The 19,927-nt window shown below is 51.2% G+C and overlaps 1 protein-coding gene across 4 annotated transcripts in view; it reads right to left on the minus strand.

The window, feature by feature from the left end:
- Positions 1-19,927, minus strand: part of Ccdc88c (coiled-coil domain containing 88C) — a 118,885-nt gene that overhangs the window by 40,778 nt on the left and 58,180 nt on the right. For all 4 annotated transcript variants that reach the window (XM_021653219.2, XM_060388055.1, XM_021653218.2 and 1 more), the window contains exons 5-11: positions 15,155-15,213; positions 14,371-14,454; positions 12,245-12,385; positions 11,674-11,858; positions 10,700-10,781; positions 10,286-10,444; positions 301-447 (exon numbers count right to left, since the gene is read on the minus strand). In XM_021653219.2, coding sequence (XP_021508894.1) covers positions 301-447; positions 10,286-10,444; positions 10,700-10,781; positions 11,674-11,858; positions 12,245-12,385; positions 14,371-14,454; positions 15,155-15,213 — 857 coding nt within the window. The remainder of the gene's footprint in view (positions 1-300; positions 448-10,285; positions 10,445-10,699; positions 10,782-11,673; positions 11,859-12,244; positions 12,386-14,370; positions 14,455-15,154; positions 15,214-19,927) is intronic.

A 19,927-nucleotide genomic window follows, 5' to 3' on the forward strand; every position in this document is an offset into this window, starting at 1 on the left:
GCCAGTGCTCAACCCTCCCGAGAGCCACCGAAGACCCTTGAAAAAGACACATGTGTGTTCACCCTGTGGAAGAGTGGTCACTTTTGCAGAAGTGACATAAGTCAGGCCCTAGCTGTGCCAAGGGCAGTTAAGTGCCCACTTGAGCCACTGAACTTAGCAAGCTCTTCTTCCAGTCAACAAGCTGCTGGCAGGCAGCAGACTCAGAAGCTGGTTATCAGAAGAGCCTGCCCCTCTCATACCACCAACCCCGACCCCCCACCCCCACCCTGTCTCTGCCTGTGGCTCCCGCTTCCTTAATACCAGTTCCAAGTCGTGGAGCTTGGATTTTAGCTGCAGGTTCTCTTTCTCCAGCTCATGGACTTTATCACCGCGAGCCCGGGCGGCAGTCAACTGCTCCTCCAACATGGCCTTGGTCTCGATTAAGATGATGTTGTCTTCTCTCAGCTCCTGAAGAGCAAAGCCAACAGGAGAGCCATCAGAGAAAGGCCGCGGTCATGACCACAGGACTTCCAAACAAAGCGCTTTCAGGCCCCTGGAGCCAAGCCATCGGCCCAGGGACACACACAGTGGAAGCTCTGCATTCCGGTCACCCTCACCTGTTCTGAGGCCAGGCAAGCGGATTCTCAAGGAAAAATTCAAGAATCAAGAAAATATTTAATGGTGCTGGGGAATATTTAATGGTGTGGATCGGTGGCAGAGTGATTTCCCAGCATGCACAAGGTCCTGGGATTGATCCCCAGCACAGCAAATAACTTTGGGCAGGCAACCCTTCTTCGAGGTCTTCCACAAGCCAGATGATGCTAAACTTGGACCCCGGTGGAAAAGTGGACTCTGCTGACAACGTGGGACATCTCTGGCCTGATCTTCCTTTAACAAGAAGGAGTGAAGGGGAGTGGCTGAACCTTCCGAGGGGAGGGAGCCCAGGAGTAAGTCAGACCCTCTCAGTTCAGTATTTATGGCAGATAAGGAAGTCTTCACTATAGCCACAGGACTATAGCACAGCAGGACAGGCAAACGCAAATCCCACAGAGAGGTGGAGGCAGACTGTGGCCTCTGCTGGCTCCACAGAGAGAGGCCAGTCTGTGTGCCATGTCTGTCAGACCCTGTCCTGAGCCTCTCATGTCCCATGAGCCCTTCCCATCAGTTCTTGGTGTCCTGGAGGTGGGGGCGGACATATGGACAGACGGATTTGCATGTCTCTCATGCCTTCACAGCTTCCAAAGAGTGCACACTGGGAACTGCCACCTTCCTCTGCGGGAAAGAACCCCAGGACTTGTCCCACTCACAGAACTTCATCAAGGATGGAGGCAGGAGCTTCCTCTTTCCCACCATGTCTCCTTCTACCACGTGGGCCTCAATCCAAGCTCCATGGAGGGAAGCACTCACAGACGGGGGCTTGAGCAAAGCTAGCAGCTCAGCGATTCTAGTCTCCCATGTACTTTCAGAGACTCCATTCTCGACAAAGACCGCACCACTGGGGGTTCACCTGCTCCTCACAGCACCCCTCGGAGGGCAGGCAGCTCGGGGGTCAGTCTCTTCTCCAGCTCAAGCACATTAAGGAATGTGCCCGACGTCACAGACCTGCTGTGGGCTGAGGCTGAGGTTCTCGCTTAGGCTACAGGGCTCGGATTCTGCCTTTTCTTCATGGCCCTCAGCTCCCAAAGACCCATCCTGAAGGGCCTCTGGTTAATAAGAGAGGCCCAGGCTGCCGCTAATGACGCAAGACAGAGAATGAGGGTCTCGCGTCAGCAAAAGGGTCCAGCACTTTCTTCGTGGTCCTTATCCACCCTTTGTCTAGTGAGGTCTGCCCACCAGCACTTCCGGCATCACTACTCTTGTTCAGAAAGCAACCACAGGCTCTATGATTTCACCCGCACGGTCACCTCTACCCAATCTTCCTTCTAAGAATCTACTCCGTCCTCTTCACTAGGTCAAGTCAGGCATTTTTTGGATTCCATCCTTCCCTGCTCCTGCTCTGAGGCCAACGGTGGCTATCCTGTCCTCCTTCCCCACTATGGGAACTCTTTGGGCTAGATCTGTTATACTTATGTGCAAGGGAAAATTGCAGATGGCATATGTGGTGGCCCTTGAAGGGCTCAGAGACTCTGACAGGTAGGGACAGCACCTAACAGAATCATCTCTAGGCTCCCTCCATGCCGTCTCTGGCAGACTTCCGGTGGTCTCAACGTCAACAGTGTCGGGTAAATAGACACAGCCCGCCCTGCCTCGCACATCTACCACCTCACAAAGCCAGAGAGCGGCCCTGGAAGATGCTATGCTAGTGGAGGCCAATGGCTCCACTAGCGGTCTGCAGGGATGAGAGGGCCGGCTCCGTTTCTGCCACACAGTCTCGCTCTAAGACCTCTCGGGCCGGATAACTCCGCCTAAGTGAAACGTGAGTTAATAATGTGCATACAATTCTTGGCGCACAATGCCTCAAATCAACAGCTGTCCAGTCACAAACATGCCACACCTGTGAAGGACAAAGCTCAACCCAGCACTCACTCACTCACCCACGAAACAGCTCCCTTGTCAACAGACAAAAATTGTTTTGCAAGGGCTTAGGGGTGTCATTGAGCAGTAGAGGACTTGCCCAGCATACATGAAGCCCTGGGTTCCGTCCCTAACACTGAAAAACAAAAGCCAACAACAAAAAGTAACTCGTTTCCAGGAGTGCCTCTTGACCCTGCACCAATGCAAAACACCAGAGGGGAGTCAAAGAAACAGTTTCCTTCCCAGTGAGCTTTGGATCACAACATACAATGGCTCCTAGCGTCCATTGCAACAGAAAACCTAGGGGTGCCAGGGGAAGCAAGAGCCGGGTCACTGGATCCATAGCAACAGGCCTCTTGCTCCTTCCTGCCCTGTCTCCAGAAAAACTACCCTCACCCCATACCTCACTCATCAGTTCACTGCCATGGAGAGTCAAGGGCCGGGCATGCTCTACTCTGACCCTGATGGCCTGCCTGCCTGAAACACGGCCAGACCTGAAGATATGTAGGGACCAGAAACCAAAGGCCTCCTCTGTCCTATTCAACTTGACAGGTCTCATCATGGTCCCCTGGAAGCAACAGAGACGAAGAAAGTCCCAAGGCAGAACAGAAGATCGGCCACCCAGCACCTGGGTCCTCCTCAGCAAGCTCCCTGGAATTTAACATTCCTCACTTGGGCTGTGGGAGGCCGGCTCCCTCCATCAGCACCTCCATTTCTGCACCACCCTTCCAGCCCCTTTTCTTCTTATGGTCAAGGCTCCCCCTCATTCTCTTGCAGCCTGTCAGGGCTCTGGAGACTGCCAGACACATTCCGATCCCAGACCACTTGCTTAGCAACTGTGATGCCTTTTCTTGTCTGAAGAAAGGAGGGCTGCTACACCTCGCAGGGTCTCTGTGGGCCTTAGATGCTATGGTGGGCCCAGAGCTAAACACAGTTCGGGCTCTTACAGTCACTACTGCTCACCTGCTCTGTAACGGACTAGACAGCAAGACTGTCGGAAGTAGGGGATGGGGCATCGAGTTCCAACACAACCTTACCCATAAAAGCCAGCGGTGGGTTGGATTTAATCTGCAGACTATAGTTTTCTGGCTCCAGAGTAGAGAATATCACTGGCACAGAAGCCTCAGGAACAGTAAGACACAGACTAGCTTTCTAGGCTCACAGTCAGCTCAGGAAACAGAAACACACACGACAGTAAGAACGTATTTCACACACTGCCCAGAAAGAGGTGGCTTATAAAAGAAACGTGAAGCATGAGATGAGGACATGGCCTGCTGAGCTCACAGACCCAACCCTGCTCTGGCCCTATCCAGACCAGTACAAGGAGAGGCAGGCAGCCTGGGTAGTGTTTGTGGAAGGTGCAGAGGCCTGGGGTGTGGGTTGGGGGTATCTGAGGTGCCAGACAAGGAGAGAGCATGGAGTCATCCTAGCGATGGAGAGGTATTTGGTGGACCACTGAAGGGGTTACCCTAGGAGCTGGCCAGGGAACTGAGCAGCAGAGCCAGTTTAGATTCAGGGAGGGCTTCTGTATATAAACACTGGAGTAACCAGAGCAAGCCAGCAGGAGGCAGCCGGAGAGGCGTGCAGCTTCAGATACCTACTGAGGACAGCAACATGCTGGGAGGCAGGGACATGAGCTTAAAGGATGGTGAGCCCCTGAGCCCGACCCATGTGGGGTGGGGTGACAAAAGGGAGGTGAACCTCTGCTTGGGCCTAAGCACCAAGTGCAAGGAAAATGACTGGACTCCGCAGTTAACACAGGCTGGAGCGGAAGGCGGACAATGATTCCAGACATATTAACCGAGACGCCTTTGTGATGCAGATCTGACAGCAGGAAAGGGACCGGCCCAAAGCTCAAGGCACCGGGTTTTTACCGTTACTGAGTCCCGAGCATCTACAACTGAAGGTGACAGGCACATCCAGAGGAGCTAGGAGCCTCAGGGTACAAGGAGTCCACCTGGAGTTAGGGCAAGACTGACCAAACCCTTCATGACCCTGGGGCCTCACTGCTGTCATCTTAGGGGTGTGATCTTGGAACAGAAGTTGTTAGGTATGAAACAGCCTGGAACTGATCGTTAACCCAGCTCTAAAGGGCCAGGGCTTGCCAGTGACCCACCCATCTCTCTGGCTGCCTCTGTTCCAAGGCTTTTATCTCCACTCAGGGGTTCCCTGTAGAGGAAGGCTGGCTAGGATAAGCTTGCTGCAGGCATGCCTCAGTGCCTGGGAGGCCAGGGCAGGACACACCTCTCGTTTCCTAACAGGACGAGACTCGTCCCACACTTGGCGGAAGAGTGAACTGCTGGGTCTCAGTCCCTCTGATTAGTTTGAAACTAGCACTTCCTAGAAAGCTGTTGGTCTACACAGCACAGGAAGACCACCACCACTATGCCCAGGGTGCACAAAGCAGCTGGGCATCTGCCTTTTGCCCGAGGCAGACATTATAAGCCAACCATGCAATACGGAAAAAGAAAGCCTTTCAGGCCTTGTCACTGCCTCTTTCCCTACAGCCTTGTCTGGACCCTCTTGCCCCAGGAGGACCACTGTTTTCAAAGGAGGTCACGAGGGCCAGCGGTGTGCCCAATCCACGCTTCCTTCTGAACTGGTGTGCTTTTCAGGTCTCAGGCGGCCCACCCCCTACCCCAGCACTGTTCCACAAATGCAGATGGCTGCTCACTCCTGTTCAGGTGAGCTTGCTCACCTGCCTATCACAGCTCGACCTGTCCTGAGGAGAGCACACCCTGAGCCTCTCTCCCGAGCACAAAACTCTACCCAGCAATAGTTTCTTTCACTGGGGTTCCCAAGGATTTGTGTTCACTGCCGTGTGAGGTGGGAACCCCACCATGGCTGGAAGCTCACACGGAGAGTCTGACCACACACGGGTACTGAGGCCTGTGGAACGGAGCATCTGCAGCCAAGAGCCTCTGTAGAAAAGTATGTATGATAGTGTAATACCTGAAATTAACCCAAGCCCCACCCACCCAGGGGCCAGGTAACTTCCAGGGATGCCGAGAGTTGTAGTTCTTGAAAAATAACAAAAGCCTTATGGGAAAGTATGGTGGCCTATGGGTTTGTTCTTATAAGTACCTGCAACAACTTGTCTCATGGCCACTCAGCTGGGAATTCCAGGGAGTGGTCCTGACCAAAGCCTATCTTGGTCAGTATTTAATAAAGCTTGCTTCAAATTTGGCTCAAAATGGTGGAGTTGGTTTTTCTCTTATGAACCTCTTACCCTAACCTAGCACCTCAGGAGGCTGAGGCAGAAAGATCCAGCCCAGGCTACACTGTGAAATCCTGTTTGAGAATTGGCAAAGGTCCACAACATGGGAGTGCAGAAGCACCATTAAAAAAAAAAAAAAAAAAAAAAAAGGCTTCTGAGACTTATTCCCTAGGGACTGGGTAAGCCAGTAATTCAAACTGTGTGTGTGTGTGTGTGTGTGTGTGTGTGTGCGCGCGTGCGTGCGTGCACGCATGCTCTTGAGTGTGTACATGTGTGTGCTGGCGATGTGGTGTGGAAATCCAGATGTCAAGAAGGCCAGAGGTTGGTGCTGAGCGTCTTACTCAATCACTTTTCTCCTTTATTTTAAACACCCACTGACTGGCTAAACTAGCTGGCCAGCAAGCCCCAGGGATCTTCCTAGTCCCACCCCCAGTGCTGGAATTGCAGGAGCAATCCGAACTCAGGCCTCCTGCATGTGTAGCAAGCACTTTACCAGCTAAGCCGTCGCTAACTCTCACCTTTTAAAAAGCGCGTTTACTTTTTTTTTTAATACAGTGTTTTGCCACCCGAGTGATGCGATTACTGGTATGTGTCTCCATACCCAGCTTGCACTGTCCCTTCTATTACTAATATTTTGTCATAAAAAATATAAAATGTAGTGAAAAGTCAAAATTGGCATCATCTTAACACCTCCACACACACCACCCAGATTCTATTATTAACTTCTCACTATATTTGCTTCATCGAGTGTCGAAACATCTGCCCATTGTTTCATCTTACTCCTAGATGCCCGCACCTTACGCTTTCATCTTCTCTAATGTTAGGACTTCCTACAAGACAGCCTCAATTTATAAACACATTCTCCACGGCATCGTGTTTAGTCGCTTAGAAGCAATTCTTACTTCTCCCTGAAGAACTACTAGTTACTGACGGGTGCCAGGGAGGCGAGCCGGCGTCCTAGCTCTGTGCCCGATGGTGAGCCCATGAGCTCCAGCGGCCAGTTCCACACCCACAGTCACGCAGGCAGCCTTGGTTAAACTCAGCGGTCCCAAAATAAAGCAAAGCATCATGAACATGGAAAAGGGACTCGTGGGAAGAGCTTGGGGGGTTAGAGCAACTAGAATGCACGCTACATACATGCCTGAAAGAGTCAAAACTCAATATAGTTAATAAAGAATTAGTCTTAAGGATCTCATGGTGAGTCCCTCAGAAAAACACATTATCACCACACTTAAAAAGAAAATTCCAATTTTTACATTAAGTTAGACATACTTAATTGACACAAACTTAAACCCATCAAAGTCAACTGTGCACTCAGACAGCGCTGGCCCCCTGACAACAGAACACTTAACACTAAGAAATGCTTGAAGGCCCAGGCCCAGCCCTCTGACAGGGAACAGTTACCCCAATCTATGCAGGCCCAGACAACACCAGAATATTCAGGCACAGCAAGCTACCCAAGGCCTCTGAGCTGCCCTTCAGCTTAGTGGCAACACACCCGAGAGCCCAGCAGAGCGGCCAGGGCTGGCCTGTGTCTACAAGAAGCACAGCAGTCACCAGGTCTGCAAATACAGTGCCACCCAAGAGAGAACTCAGTAAGCACGATTCTGCAACCCCTGGCGTGGGCCAGGACTGTTCCAGGCACTGAGGACACATACCCACGAGCAGTGCAAACCAAGTTCTTTTCCAGGAACGCCTCCCTCAGGAGGGGCCCAGGGAAAAGGGAGATGGGCTTGAGTGCAGGCTCGAAGGAGCTTCTGGGATATACGCCACCGTCCCACTCACCAGACATTGAGTGAAGATGGTACCCTCTGCATATACTGGCTGGCAAGGCCTCCAAATTGACCTCGCACTACCCGCCATGGACACACCGGGTAGTGTGTGACCCTGACCTCATCCCAGGTGTCAACTGGACTGCCCTGTCTGTTGCTTTCTCAGGCTTCTCAGAATGTGATTCCTCCTCTGCATGGTATACCCAGCCCGCAGCTGCTCCCCAATGTTCCTCAGACTGGCCTTCCCCAGGAAAGCACTATTCTGAGGAGGGGCCCTCTTGTGTGGCACCCACAGAGCACACAGAGACCACATCCTAACTGTGGGCTGGCTCACCTGCTTCTCAGCAGACAGGGAGCTTTAAGAGAGGATCGGCAGTGTTCCTGCCATTTCTGCTATGGTCTCGACACTGCTCAGTCAACACCACCAACGTCAATCCCACACCGAAGTGTTACAGGAGGAGAGGCTAAAGAAGTCATCCTATCTGCAGAGTCTCCAAGGGGTGGCTAATACGGCTGCTGGGAATTCTTCAGCCACCGAGGGACATCCAGGTACTGTGTGCTCTGTCATTACCTGAGCCCTGGGGCCATATTCCTGAGAAGAGCAAGCCTCTCCTGTCTGGCCCAACTCTCCAGCCACGAAAGCCCCGTCCGTCACCTTCCCCACGGCAGTCTCATGCAGACAAATGCACTCTTTCTTACTGTTAACAGAACGAAGGTGAGACCTAAAGAATTACTACTTAATTCGTGATAACCTTCTATGAAATTAAGTATTGCTGTGCTGAGTTGAGTCACCTGTTAAGAAAACAGGTGGGAAAGTAGTTCCTCCTGCAAACCTCTTTCAAAGGCTGGATATGCCCTGTTGCAGACAGCGTGACTCCTACAGCACCACTATCATCACCAGCAGCACGGCAGCCTGTTGCATGTCAGAGGGAGAACGTTGGGACAATGTTGGAATGAATGTGGAGTCTGGATCTGGGACCCACCTACCTCCAGGGAACACAGGGAATGGAGCAAGTCCTGGCCATCACGCTGTATCCCCGACCCTGTCTGAGTGCCTTTCGAGGTTCCAACTTCAGGAAGAGCTGCTGAGGCAGCAGTTTGTGAAAGCGTACAAGACCGTAACTAAAGCTCCAGGTGTGGCATCTAAGTGAGCATCAGAGCCCGACTGGTGCACACTCTTCCCCTGCAGCCCTTCAGGCCAGAACTTACTCTTGGCAACATGGGCAAAGGCAGTGAGCCCAGAGGGGTTCTCAAGACAAAGGGAGGCCTGGGCTCCCTCTCCAGTTCTTGCCCAGCATCCAAGATGTCTTCTGAGCATGAAGGAAAGTGAGTCACACCGCCACTCACACTCCTTCACCTGGATTTACCCATAGTGTCCACAGGATTTAAAGTAAAAGCCTCCTGCTGGGCCTGGTGGCATTCACGAAGAAGGCTGAGGCAGGACAGCTGGAACCCAGGAAGTCAAGGCCAGTGTGGGCAGGATAGCAGAACCCAACCTCAAATGGGGGTTGGGGGAAAGGAAGGGACAGAGAGATCAGTGGGTAAAAGCATTTGCCATATAAGATTGACAATTCTAGTTCAATCCCTAGAACCCACACCAAAAACTAGACAAAAGGGGGTGGAGAGGTGGCTTGGTGGTGATCGTTGCTTTTGCGGAGGGCCCAAGTTTAGTTCCCAGCACCTGCCTATACAGAGCAGTTCAGAGCCACCCGAGACTCCGAGGGCACCTGCACATTCATGCACATGGCCCCCACCTACATACACACCATTAAAAATAAGCTCAATCTTTTAACAAATTAAAAGCCGTAAGTGGTGGCACATATTTGTTGTTACAGCACCCCAACAGTGATGTGGGCAGCAGAGACGCAGGCTGGTAGCTCTCAGGCCAGCCAGTCTGCAGAACGCGGCAGCATAGCCATGGAAACAAGACTGTCTCAACACAGTAGGAGAGAATCAATGCCAGAAAGTCTTCCTGCCCTCCACACATACACTGTGCGTGCCCACACGTACAGACACAGTTAGTAAAGCAACAGTGACAAGTTGGCATAGCTTCCAATGTCTACGAGGAGATCAGGGGACCTGCCCAAGCACCAGCATTCCACAGCACTCATCTTTAAGATGTCTCAGGAGCAACACTATTTTTTACTTTATAGATGCGGAGATGGAGGCCTAGCCAACAGTCCGGACACTGCAAGCCTTATGTAACAAAAACACAAAGCAAAACATAACCAAAAGCCATGTTGTTCTGACTAGTTTTATATCGACTTGACACAAGCTAGAGTCATTTGCGAAGAGGGACTCTCAACTGAGAAAAAAAATGCCTCCAAAAGAGTGGCCTGACAGCAAGTCTAGAATGCATTTCCTAACTAGAAATTGATGTGGGAGAACCTGGCCCACTGTGGGCGGTACTACACCTGAGCTGAGCAAGCCAGGAAGGAGCACGCCAGTAAGCAACTCTTCCGTCAGCTCCTGCTTCTAGGTTCCTGCCCTGTCCTCCATCGGTGATGCACTCTAAGCTGCAATGGGAAATAACACTTTCTTCTCAAAGTGTCTTTTGGTCATGGTGCTTATCACAGCAATAGGAACCCTAGGGCAGACATGAAGTAGGCAAGAGAAAAACTCTAAAAGGAGCAGGGCTACAGAGAGACCCAGGAAGAGCCTAGGTAGCTGGTGGTGGGGAAGTGGCTGCTGCAGCATGGATCTCTCAGACCCTCTGAGGACACACAATTTGGAGGCTGTGTCTAGGAGCAGTGTCTGGAAGTCCACAGGGCCACCTCATTCCACCTCCGGGGTGGCTGCTTACCTCCATGCGAGCCTTGTAGAAGTCCACATCATGCAGCTTCTCCTTGCAGCGGACCAGCTCCATCTCCAGCCTCTCCACGCGGTTTGCCTTCTCCCTCAGGGAGTCCAGCTCATCCCGATAGGCACGGGCTGACCGGGCATCAGCCGCCAGCTGAATGTTCTGTAAGGGTGGAGAAGGGGGAAACCCAGCTTATGGCACGAATTCGAGGGTGCAGGAAGGCTCAGATCCCTGTATCTTGGGGTCTCCTGGTGGCCAAGGAGCTCTGTGTCCACACCACCCCGTGGGGAGCTCTCAGGACAACTCTGGACAGCTTTGCTGGACAAGTCCCATGCTACATTCTTGACCCCCTGGGACCGGTTACTGGGGAACCCCAGCCTCAGCCCCTGGACATGCAGGTGCAGGCCTTGTGCTCACATCTTGCTTGGCTTTCTGAAGCTCCAGGACCAGCTGATCCACCTCGTGCCTGGTGTCTGAAAGCTGCTCCGTCTTTTCCTCCCTGCGAGTGTGATTGGGAGAGAGAGTATGAGGAGGAGGAAGATGCTCCCTGGCAGGCTCTAGGAATAGGCTGCTACTTCTAGGACCACAGAGGGGAAAGGAGGGCACACAGGCTTCTGGGAGCCTGTGAAAACGCTCCTGACACTTCTGTGTGTTTGTGCATGTGCTGACTGGGGTGTGTGTGTTGTGTGTGTATATATGTGTGTGTGTGCTCACCTGTGCAAGTGCCTGTGGAACCCAGAGATTTGACAGTCCACGTCCTTCTCTATGCCCTTCACATTACTTTTTTTGAGACAGAGTCTCTCAATGAAACAGGAACCTGCTGTTTTAGTTCATCTGGCTGGCCAGCAAGATGGGGATCCTTGTCTACACCCCCCAGTGCAAACAGCACTGTACCCACTAAGCCATCTCCCCAGCCTTAGGTTTCTAACACGTACCCTTAAACTGGATCCGTTCATCACCTATTGTCCCCAAGACAGATAAAAAGAGAGCCTAGCCACAGCTCTGAGTGCAAGATGGCTCTGTGAGATCAGAAACGGAGAGGTAGGGCTGAGCAACTCCCCAGAGGGACAGGTAACATTCACAACCTCAAGAAATCAGGGAAGAACCAGCCAAGACTCTGTTCACCCAGCCCTACACTGAGCATACACAGCATGGCACAGCACAGCAGCCAGCTTTGATAGACTGGCTGCATCCAGAGCACCAGAAAGCCCTCCCTACAAGCGCAGGCCTGCAGACCGCTGGTGATGAACCTTCAGCGCAAGGAGCTCGGAGCAGGCCCGCCAGCTGCACATTAGCAGGGCTATCCCATGACACTGCATGCACAAGCCAACTACACGAGAAGACCCTCCTTAGGACCACACCACAAAGCAGAGGGGGAAGGCAGGACTCACAGCTCCTGCCTGACGCGCCGCAGCCTGGCCTTGGTGTCAGCTAGCTCCACGGCCAGGTGCTGCTTGTCCTCGCTGGACAGGCTGCTGGTGGGGCTTGGTGTGGAGTCTGGGCTGGAGAACTTGCCGGGGCTGGGAGGGTGCTGCGCCTGCAGGTAGTCTCTCTCCTGTGTCAGGTCCACAATCAGCTGCACAAGACAGGGAGAAGACAGGAATATGTGTGTTACCCCAGTGCTCCCTGGACTGGCCCAGTGTCTAGGTCCAGACTAGGAGCAGAACCACTGAGACAAGAGACTGAAGCCAGGAGGGAGAGGCTGTTACGTATTTTCAGGAGGTTCCTTTCAGTGTGACAAAAAAGAGAATGTGAGGGAGGCAGACCCCACCCATGCTAGTCACCCTGGCTGGCTTCTGTCTTCCTGTAGGCTCCTCTGCAAAGACCATTCACTGCAGGGGCTATAACCCAGGGGATATACCGCTGTCCCACCCCAAAGATCCTGACTAGCAGGCCGGGGGCAGTCAGACCCGAGACAGAGAAGGAGAGAGGCCACACGCCACAGCTGCCCCCTGGGCACACCTCGGTGCACTCGTCACGTTCGTCGATGAGTCTGCGGAGGTGGAACACCATGTTTCTGGAGAGGGCCTCCAGCTCCTCCGGGGCCACATCCGGCAACTCCAGCCACTGCAGGTCAAACACATTCTCCTGGTTGTGGGTCACCTGTGGGAATACGGCCCGGCATTGCAGAGGCTGCCGTGTCTGGCCCTGGTGTTCCTGAATGCTCAGGGCCATGGGGTGTATGGCCCAGGCAGAGGCCAGAACCCACCACACACCTCATTCCCATACCAGAAACAGCAACGTCCTCCCCAGACATCAGTAAACCCTCACTGACAACTTGCCCTTGGCTAACAGGAGGTCTCCTTGAGTCAGTTTAGAACCCATGAGTATAAGCCATTTCTTTCCTAGGATGACAAGACACTGGCATTCACTTGGGATGCTGTAAGCCGCATTAACTTACGGAGAGGAGGTCAGTGTCTCAGTGGGGAGATGAGAAACAGGCCCTACATTATTTCTTAAAATAAAACCTAATGCAAATAGAACAGAAACGCTAAGCCTCTTAGCTCAGCATAGTGTGCACATAGCAATCTTGGGATTCTTCGGGGGAGCCATTTACAGTCTAAGGTGATTTTGAGGCCTGGAGTCTCACTCCCACAGACCACAGAGGGCAGCCTGGCTTCACCACTCTCCTGAGCTGAGATCTGCTGAGCTACCATGTCCACGCACTGTCGCACAGTGTAACGCACAGGTCTCAGAGGGGAAGGCAACACCACAGGAAGTGAGGGGTCCACTGTGGAAGCCCTCAGTCGTCTGAACTGGGAGAATCTTATCTCATGCTACCCTGAAGTCAGGATCTGAGGGCCAGGTCCCCAGCCCTAGTACAGACCAAGGTGGGGAGACCCTGAGTCTCAAGGACATTGTGGCTGGCTTCAGGGTCTAATTACAGGCCATTCTCTATCTCCCTTGACTCGGACAAGCAGCTCCACAGCAGATCCTGGGCATGGGGGCTTTTAAGAAGTACCCAATGAAGCCCTATGCCAGCCAGTGAATTTTATAATCACACAGGCCTCTTTGGCTGTATATTTATTTTTCTATTTTTAATATCCTGCTGTCTGAGCAGGAAGGACAGTGAGTGGCCAAGAACTGACAAATCTCAATGACCTAAGTCCCCAGACGTATCTATTTGCAAAACACAACACCCACAAGGAAATTAAAAGGCAGATTGTTTCTTAAGCCCAAAGAGGCACAGTAATGGCCAAAAATATTTATTAAACACTGACTTTCTCCTACGTCAGCCCTGCCAGTCCTCCAAATGAAATGAATGACACCTACATCCTACTTCAAATCCTGGCTTGAAACTCTCGACCCTGAGGTGCCCCAGCCAGTGTGGGAGACAGGTAGTCTGGCCACAGCCATGTCGCCGGCACCCACCACAGAAGCCCCGTGTCTGGTGCTTCTAATTGCACGGCAGCCTTTGCGTGCTCCCATCCCTGCATTTAGCTACTTGGTCTAATTAGAGTGAGCTCTGGGCCCTAACGAGGCCCTCAGTGCTGAGACGAAGGTTCATCCTGAGTGGACATCTACCCCACGAGGAAGCCACCTTTTCAGCTGATGCCCTCTCAGTCAACCTTAGGCAGAGGGGACAGGAGGCCTGACTTGCCCTTCCCCGTGGCAGTGGCAGTGTGGAGGCCTCCTGAGGCAGCACTCTCAGGACGTGCTGGCTTTGACGTCACACTTGGTGGCAGCTTGCTTCCTTGTGTGTCACTGACAGCAGCGGAGACTCTCCATGGATCAACCATTCAGAGCAGGATGACATTTGCCAGAATACATTTTCAAGGCCTATAAATCAAATTCTGGGCCTAAACCATCTGACAGCTCTTAAAACCAGTCTGAGTCCATATAAGGCAAGAAACAGCAGGCAGAAGATGACTTGATTGAAGTGCTGATTTTTTTTTTTTTTAAACCTCTATTGTATTTTAGCTTGCTGGTGGCTACCTTTCCAAACACAATCAATGCATCTGTGGTCTTATGAGACCTAAAATTGGCAGAAATCATTCATGCTGATGTAGTCCTCAAACTTTTCCACTACGGATGCTGCCTCCTGCCACAGCCCCAGTATCCACGGCCTCCCTCCAGCCCATGCCTACCTCCTGGATGTGAGCCACGATGCCAGCCTGGGTCTCAATGTCCAGCTGTTTGATTCTCTCAATGAACTCCTCTTTTCTCTCACACTGTGAAGAGGTTACACCAGTTAATGGATGCCTCTATCCAGGTACGGGAAAACACGGGTAACAACCACACCCACACCAGCCTGGGGTCCTCGTACCACCCGCTCACCAAGACTACACAAAGCTCTTCTGACTACCTACAGGAGACTGGCTCCAGATGGCCACCTTTGATCCCTCCCAGGTGAAAACTTGGGTGGGCTACAGAAATGTTTGCTTCACGCAAGCTATTCACAAGCAAAAATGGCGCACTGACTCAGGGTGAAGGCGGTCACACCCCAGAGGGCGACTGTTTCAGCTTGGTGGCACTGGAGGAATAGAACGCAGGGTTTTGCACATACTAGCTGAATGCCCTGTTCCTGAGCTTGGCACCAGTCTGTGGCTTTTTGAGACAAGGTCTCTGTAGTCTGGGTTACCCCTGACTCAGCTCCCAAGTGCGAAGACTATCGGTTCGTGTTGCTATGCACAATGAGATGCTCTCCTGGCCTCTGCCACAGATCCTCCATGCAGCACGACGGCGGCTCACTAAAACCCACTTACAAAAGCAGGCACCCTAGGAGCACACAGTATGCTATCCTGGCCTGAGGGGTCCCTACCTCAAGGTGCCTAGCGCTGCAAACAGCTGCTACACTGTCTCCCAGCAACTCCTGTGCAGACGGACTAACCACTTAGAACTCCCTCCACCCACTGCGCAGCCCTATCCTACCTGAACGGCACAGCCCAGTACCAGCAGCAGCACCTTCTTAATCTCCTCCATGCTCTTCCCTGTGTCAAAACAGCAACAGACTTAATTAAGTTCAACTGCTTGAGAAAGTCCCCAGAGATGTGTGTTTTGCTTTAAGGAGGAAAAAAAAAAATCAGGTAAAAAATAATAATAATAGTAATCCCAGTAGCCACTTACACGTGCACACCACACAGGAGCTCATTTTTTTTTTTTACCTCATGAGAATTCTGGGCAGAGCCGTTTGAGCCCTTTACCATTCACACACCTTATAAATCTCTCTCCATGACAATTAACATACCTCCCCGTCAGCAAAAACTTTTCAGTGTGTGTTATAAGCAAAGCCCAATAGAGGACACCTGTATACAATTCTGCCTGTTATCATGAGAGATCTCAAACAGAGCAGGCAGGACAGTATGGAGTACCAAACACGTTCAGCTGCCAATGCTTGGGCCTCTCACATCCCCTTCCCCTTTTGTTTATAAGGTTCAGTGTCAGAGTGGAGTGTTCTTATGTAAACCACAGAAAACACATACATACATACATACATACATATATACATACATACATGTGTGTATGTGTGTTTGTGTCATCTTTTGCTTTTTGAGACAAAAGCTTGCTATGTACCCCTGGCTGTCCTGGTCCTTGTGACTGGCCCCCTTCTTCAGCATCCTGAGTTGTGACATTACAATCATGCACACACACCCGGTTATGCACTATTTTTTTATGGTTACCAAATCACTCTGCACAAACATCAACCAACAGCCTTCCAGGGGATCAAGTTTTCAGTATCTTGATCTGAGATGCTGCAAAGAATATCTTAGTGGCTACAGCCTTACTCACTTTCCTGGGACAAACATTTTTACACTGTGGCCAAACTGTCTTGCACACAGGCTCTTGAATTATGTAAAGATTTCCACTTTCCAACCCTTGATCAATATATCCGGCCACTCTCTTAACTGTGCCACGAGGATGGGCCCCAAACCCTACTTCATTCAAAGCGTTTGTGTCTGACTGTGCTTGAGGCGGAATGTCTGTGTCCATCACTAACCAGTACCGGAGGACCTGGGCTCCACAATGCAGTGATTAGGGAAAGCCCCCCTCGGTGTCCAGTGTCAGGTTCTACCTCTGTAAGATGGGAGCAGCTGGCCCGGGTAGTGGGCAAGGTTTTCCATTAAGGCTTGTTAAAAAACAAACTACTGTCTTCCACCTTTTTCATCACACCCTGCCATACAACAGGGAAAGGTGTTGTTTCGTGTTTTATGCCAAGAATGTTACATCAGTTTCTTGAAAGTCTTTCTGACCCCCTATCACACTGTGCCAAAATGGCCCCAAGTATCAACTGGACGCATTTGTGATAGTAACTTTCACTGTCAACTTGACAAAGTAGAAGCACCTAGAACCACCCTGCATGCGTCTTTGAGGGCAATTCCAGAGAGGCTCAACAGAAGAGGGAAGCCCAATGCTTACTGGATGGCGCCATCCCGTGGGTTGGGGTACTGGACTGAAGGAAAAGGGGAAAGGAAAGAAGCCTGTTTAAGGGCCAGCATCCCCCATTCTCCATCCTGACAGAAGCAGGATATGAGTGTGACCCTCCCACCACCATGAATTCCTCATCTTTCCCCACCACGATGGACCCTCTTAGCTCATGAGCCAAAATAAATTTATCTCTCCTTAAGCTGCTTCTGTCTGGTATTTTATATCAAAGAAAAAAATAAACAACTAATAGGACTTCACAAATGAAAAACCCAAACCACACCCAAGAACTGGGATACAGGCAAAAGGGTGTGGCCAGTAACCCTGGAGAGCCTGCTAATTCTTGGCTGAGACTTCGCTGAACTCAACTCCCTGGCGCCAGCACGGTTGGCACACTTCAGAACAGGGAGCTAGCTGAGAGTTCACTCCCAGCCTCAAGGTGGGGCTGAGGCCATCTCCTTGACGCACCAGAAGATGAGGTTCTGTGATGTGCATCCATATACTACGGCCTTCTACGCGGCCAGAGCCTCTAATGCACACACTGCCACACTCCCTTCTTACCATTGAGAAAAATCAAGCCTTCTGTGTTGATATTATTCAGAAGAAAAGGGAACTCCCACGTCCAAGTGCCAACAGCCTCAAGTCAGCCAGGCCAATGAAGCTCTCCAGGGCATCGACAGTCAGCATCTAGCTCTTCCCTCTCTTGAGTTTCACAGACAACTGGCAGGCAGGCGGACCTCAGGTGCCCTTGCACGGACATGAAAGTACTGGCCACCAGCCCTACTGTGAGATAGACACAGCCCCTGCTTCCACGATTACCTGTCCTTATCACTGGGTCTGAGACAAGGGAAGAACATGCTTCTGGGGCCTGAGCTCATGCGGAAAATCGTTACTCTATTCACAGCCAAGGACCAAAGGATCTAGTTATAGCATCTTCAGAACAACTGAGACAGCTCCAGTGAGACCTGTTAGAACAGCAGACTAAATGGGGGAGGGGGTGCGCTCAAGGGGACAGTCCCCACCAGATGGGAGGAGCAAGCTCTGTGTCCTACCTCACTGAGAGTGGTTACAGCTTACAGCACTGTACAACACACACCAAAGAGTTTGCGTGAACACCCTTGGCTTGGGTGTTCTCGGCAGAGATCAGTGTGGGAGTAAATTCGTAACCTAAGGGTCCTGGGTTGACTGACACACACTATGAATGTACCGACATGTCACAGTGAGGTACAGTCAGTCTGTATTTGTTACCTGTCAATTAAAAACAAACCAAAGTGCAAACGAGGGGACAGGCCTGATGGTAGCTAGCAGCAAGACTATGGCCAAATACTTTGACTGCAAAGTGTTTAGAATCTGCATGCAGAGGAATTTTACAGAGCATGTTTCAGGTAAAGAAAAGTTTAGGTCCAGGCGTGGTACACGCCTTTAATCCCAAACAATGAAGGTAAAGTTAGTTTGTAGAAGGAAGCACCCATATTCGAAAGTGATGTTGAATGACAGAAACAGTGATAAGTCAGAGAAACATTTGACAGAATAGGATACGGCGAACTCTCATGAGAAGAGAGAGGAAAGGGAAGCTAGTTAAGGGGGCAACGAGAAGAGAGAGAGAAAGAGAGAGAGAGAAGCCATTTTACTGAGAGAGGTTGAATGAGAGAACAAGCTAGACACAGGTTAAGACCGAATGAGCCAGATAATAAGAAGGAGCCAGGAGATTAGAGCAGATGGCTGGAGTTAGTTTGAGGCCAAGCAGAGCAATTCAGGGGCCGAGAGGACAGCTGAATTGAATAAGTTAGCTGGGAGAAGAGTTTGAGCCAGAACAGCTGAGTCCAGAACTCAGTAAGGACAAGAAAGGGTGAGCTAATTACGCAGTAAGATTCAGAGGATGAAACATGCTAGGTTAGATTGCACGGAGGCTAGGAGCTTCGAGACCTAGGCCTGGGCTAGCAGAAGGGGCAGTAAGCCTCCCAGATGACAACTTAAACAGGCGATTAAAAAGTTACTTTTACACTTGCACTTATGTGAGTGCTCAAAACCGCGCTGAAGGGGCTGGAAAGAGGGCTCAACAGCTAAGGGCGCTGCTGCTGCCATAGGACCCAGGCTTGATTCCCAGCACCCAGACGGCAGATCACGACTGTCTGTAACTCTAGTTCCTGGGGATGCAATGCCTTCTTTTGATGTCCACGGTATCTTCTGTGCGGACATATATGCAGGCAATCCGCCCATACACATAAAACATAATTAAAACTGAACAACAAAACCCAATGGAGGTTAGTAAAAGAGCAAAGTCACACTCCCCCAGCATGCTGCCATCACCCACGTGTCACACTCATGCAGTGACCCATTCGTCACGCACATACACACAGAGACAAAAAATAAATAAAAGTACAATATAAAAAATTTAAGAAGTGAAATGTTATCTCTGTAGAGTGCAGTTTGAAAAATAAGATTTTTTTTCTTATAATGGAGAACAAAGGATAAAAGATAAAAAAAATTAAGCTTAGAAAAAAAATTCATAAAAGAAACAACGGAAAACAAATCTGCTGAAGAAAAGCAGGATCCTAACCTCCTGCACCACACCCTTGGCCTATCTGGCGACTGACGCTTGCAGCAGCCCATTCTTCCACCAGGCAGATTCTTTCCTACAGTGAAGCCCAGAAGGAAAAGGCCCGAGCCCACTCCACTCTGTTCTTGTGAAAAGGGGGTGCCTATTTCTTTCAGGATTCTACTAGTAAAGAAAATGCCTATTTCCATAAGTCCCCCAGGCTGCAGGTTTGGCTAGTTTCAGGGCACGCCACCAGACTTCCCTGCGTCCCCACGGCAGGCGAGCAGGGCTGTTGACTCAGTCAGCGCATGAGGACAACCGACCAACTCCCTGCCAAGCACCTGCTGTGAGCACAGTGGTCAACAAGTCCTCTTAATGCAGACAGTTGTGGCCACAGATGAGCAGGGCAGCCCCGTCTGAAAGAGCTGATGGCCTGGAGAAGTGGCTTGGTGGTTACGAGCGCTGGCTGCTCTTCCCAGGACTCAGGCTTGGTTTCCAGCACCCACGTGGCAGCTCACTGTCTATAATTCCAGTTCCAGCGGATCTGACTCTCTCTTCTGGCCTCCATGTGATGCGTGCTCGCACACGCACACCCACACCACACACACACACACACACACACACACACACACACACACACACACACACACTTGCGACCTAGAAAAAGGACTTCTAGTTTGCAGTGACAGGCAATGTTGCCAGGCACAGCAAACAACAGTGTGTGCAAAGGTCCAGGGACAAGA

Source organism: Meriones unguiculatus, chromosome 7 (genome assembly GCF_030254825.1).
Source record: "Meriones unguiculatus strain TT.TT164.6M chromosome 7, Bangor_MerUng_6.1, whole genome shotgun sequence".
In the NCBI taxonomy this organism is placed as follows: Eukaryota; Metazoa; Chordata; class Mammalia; order Rodentia; family Muridae; genus Meriones; species Meriones unguiculatus.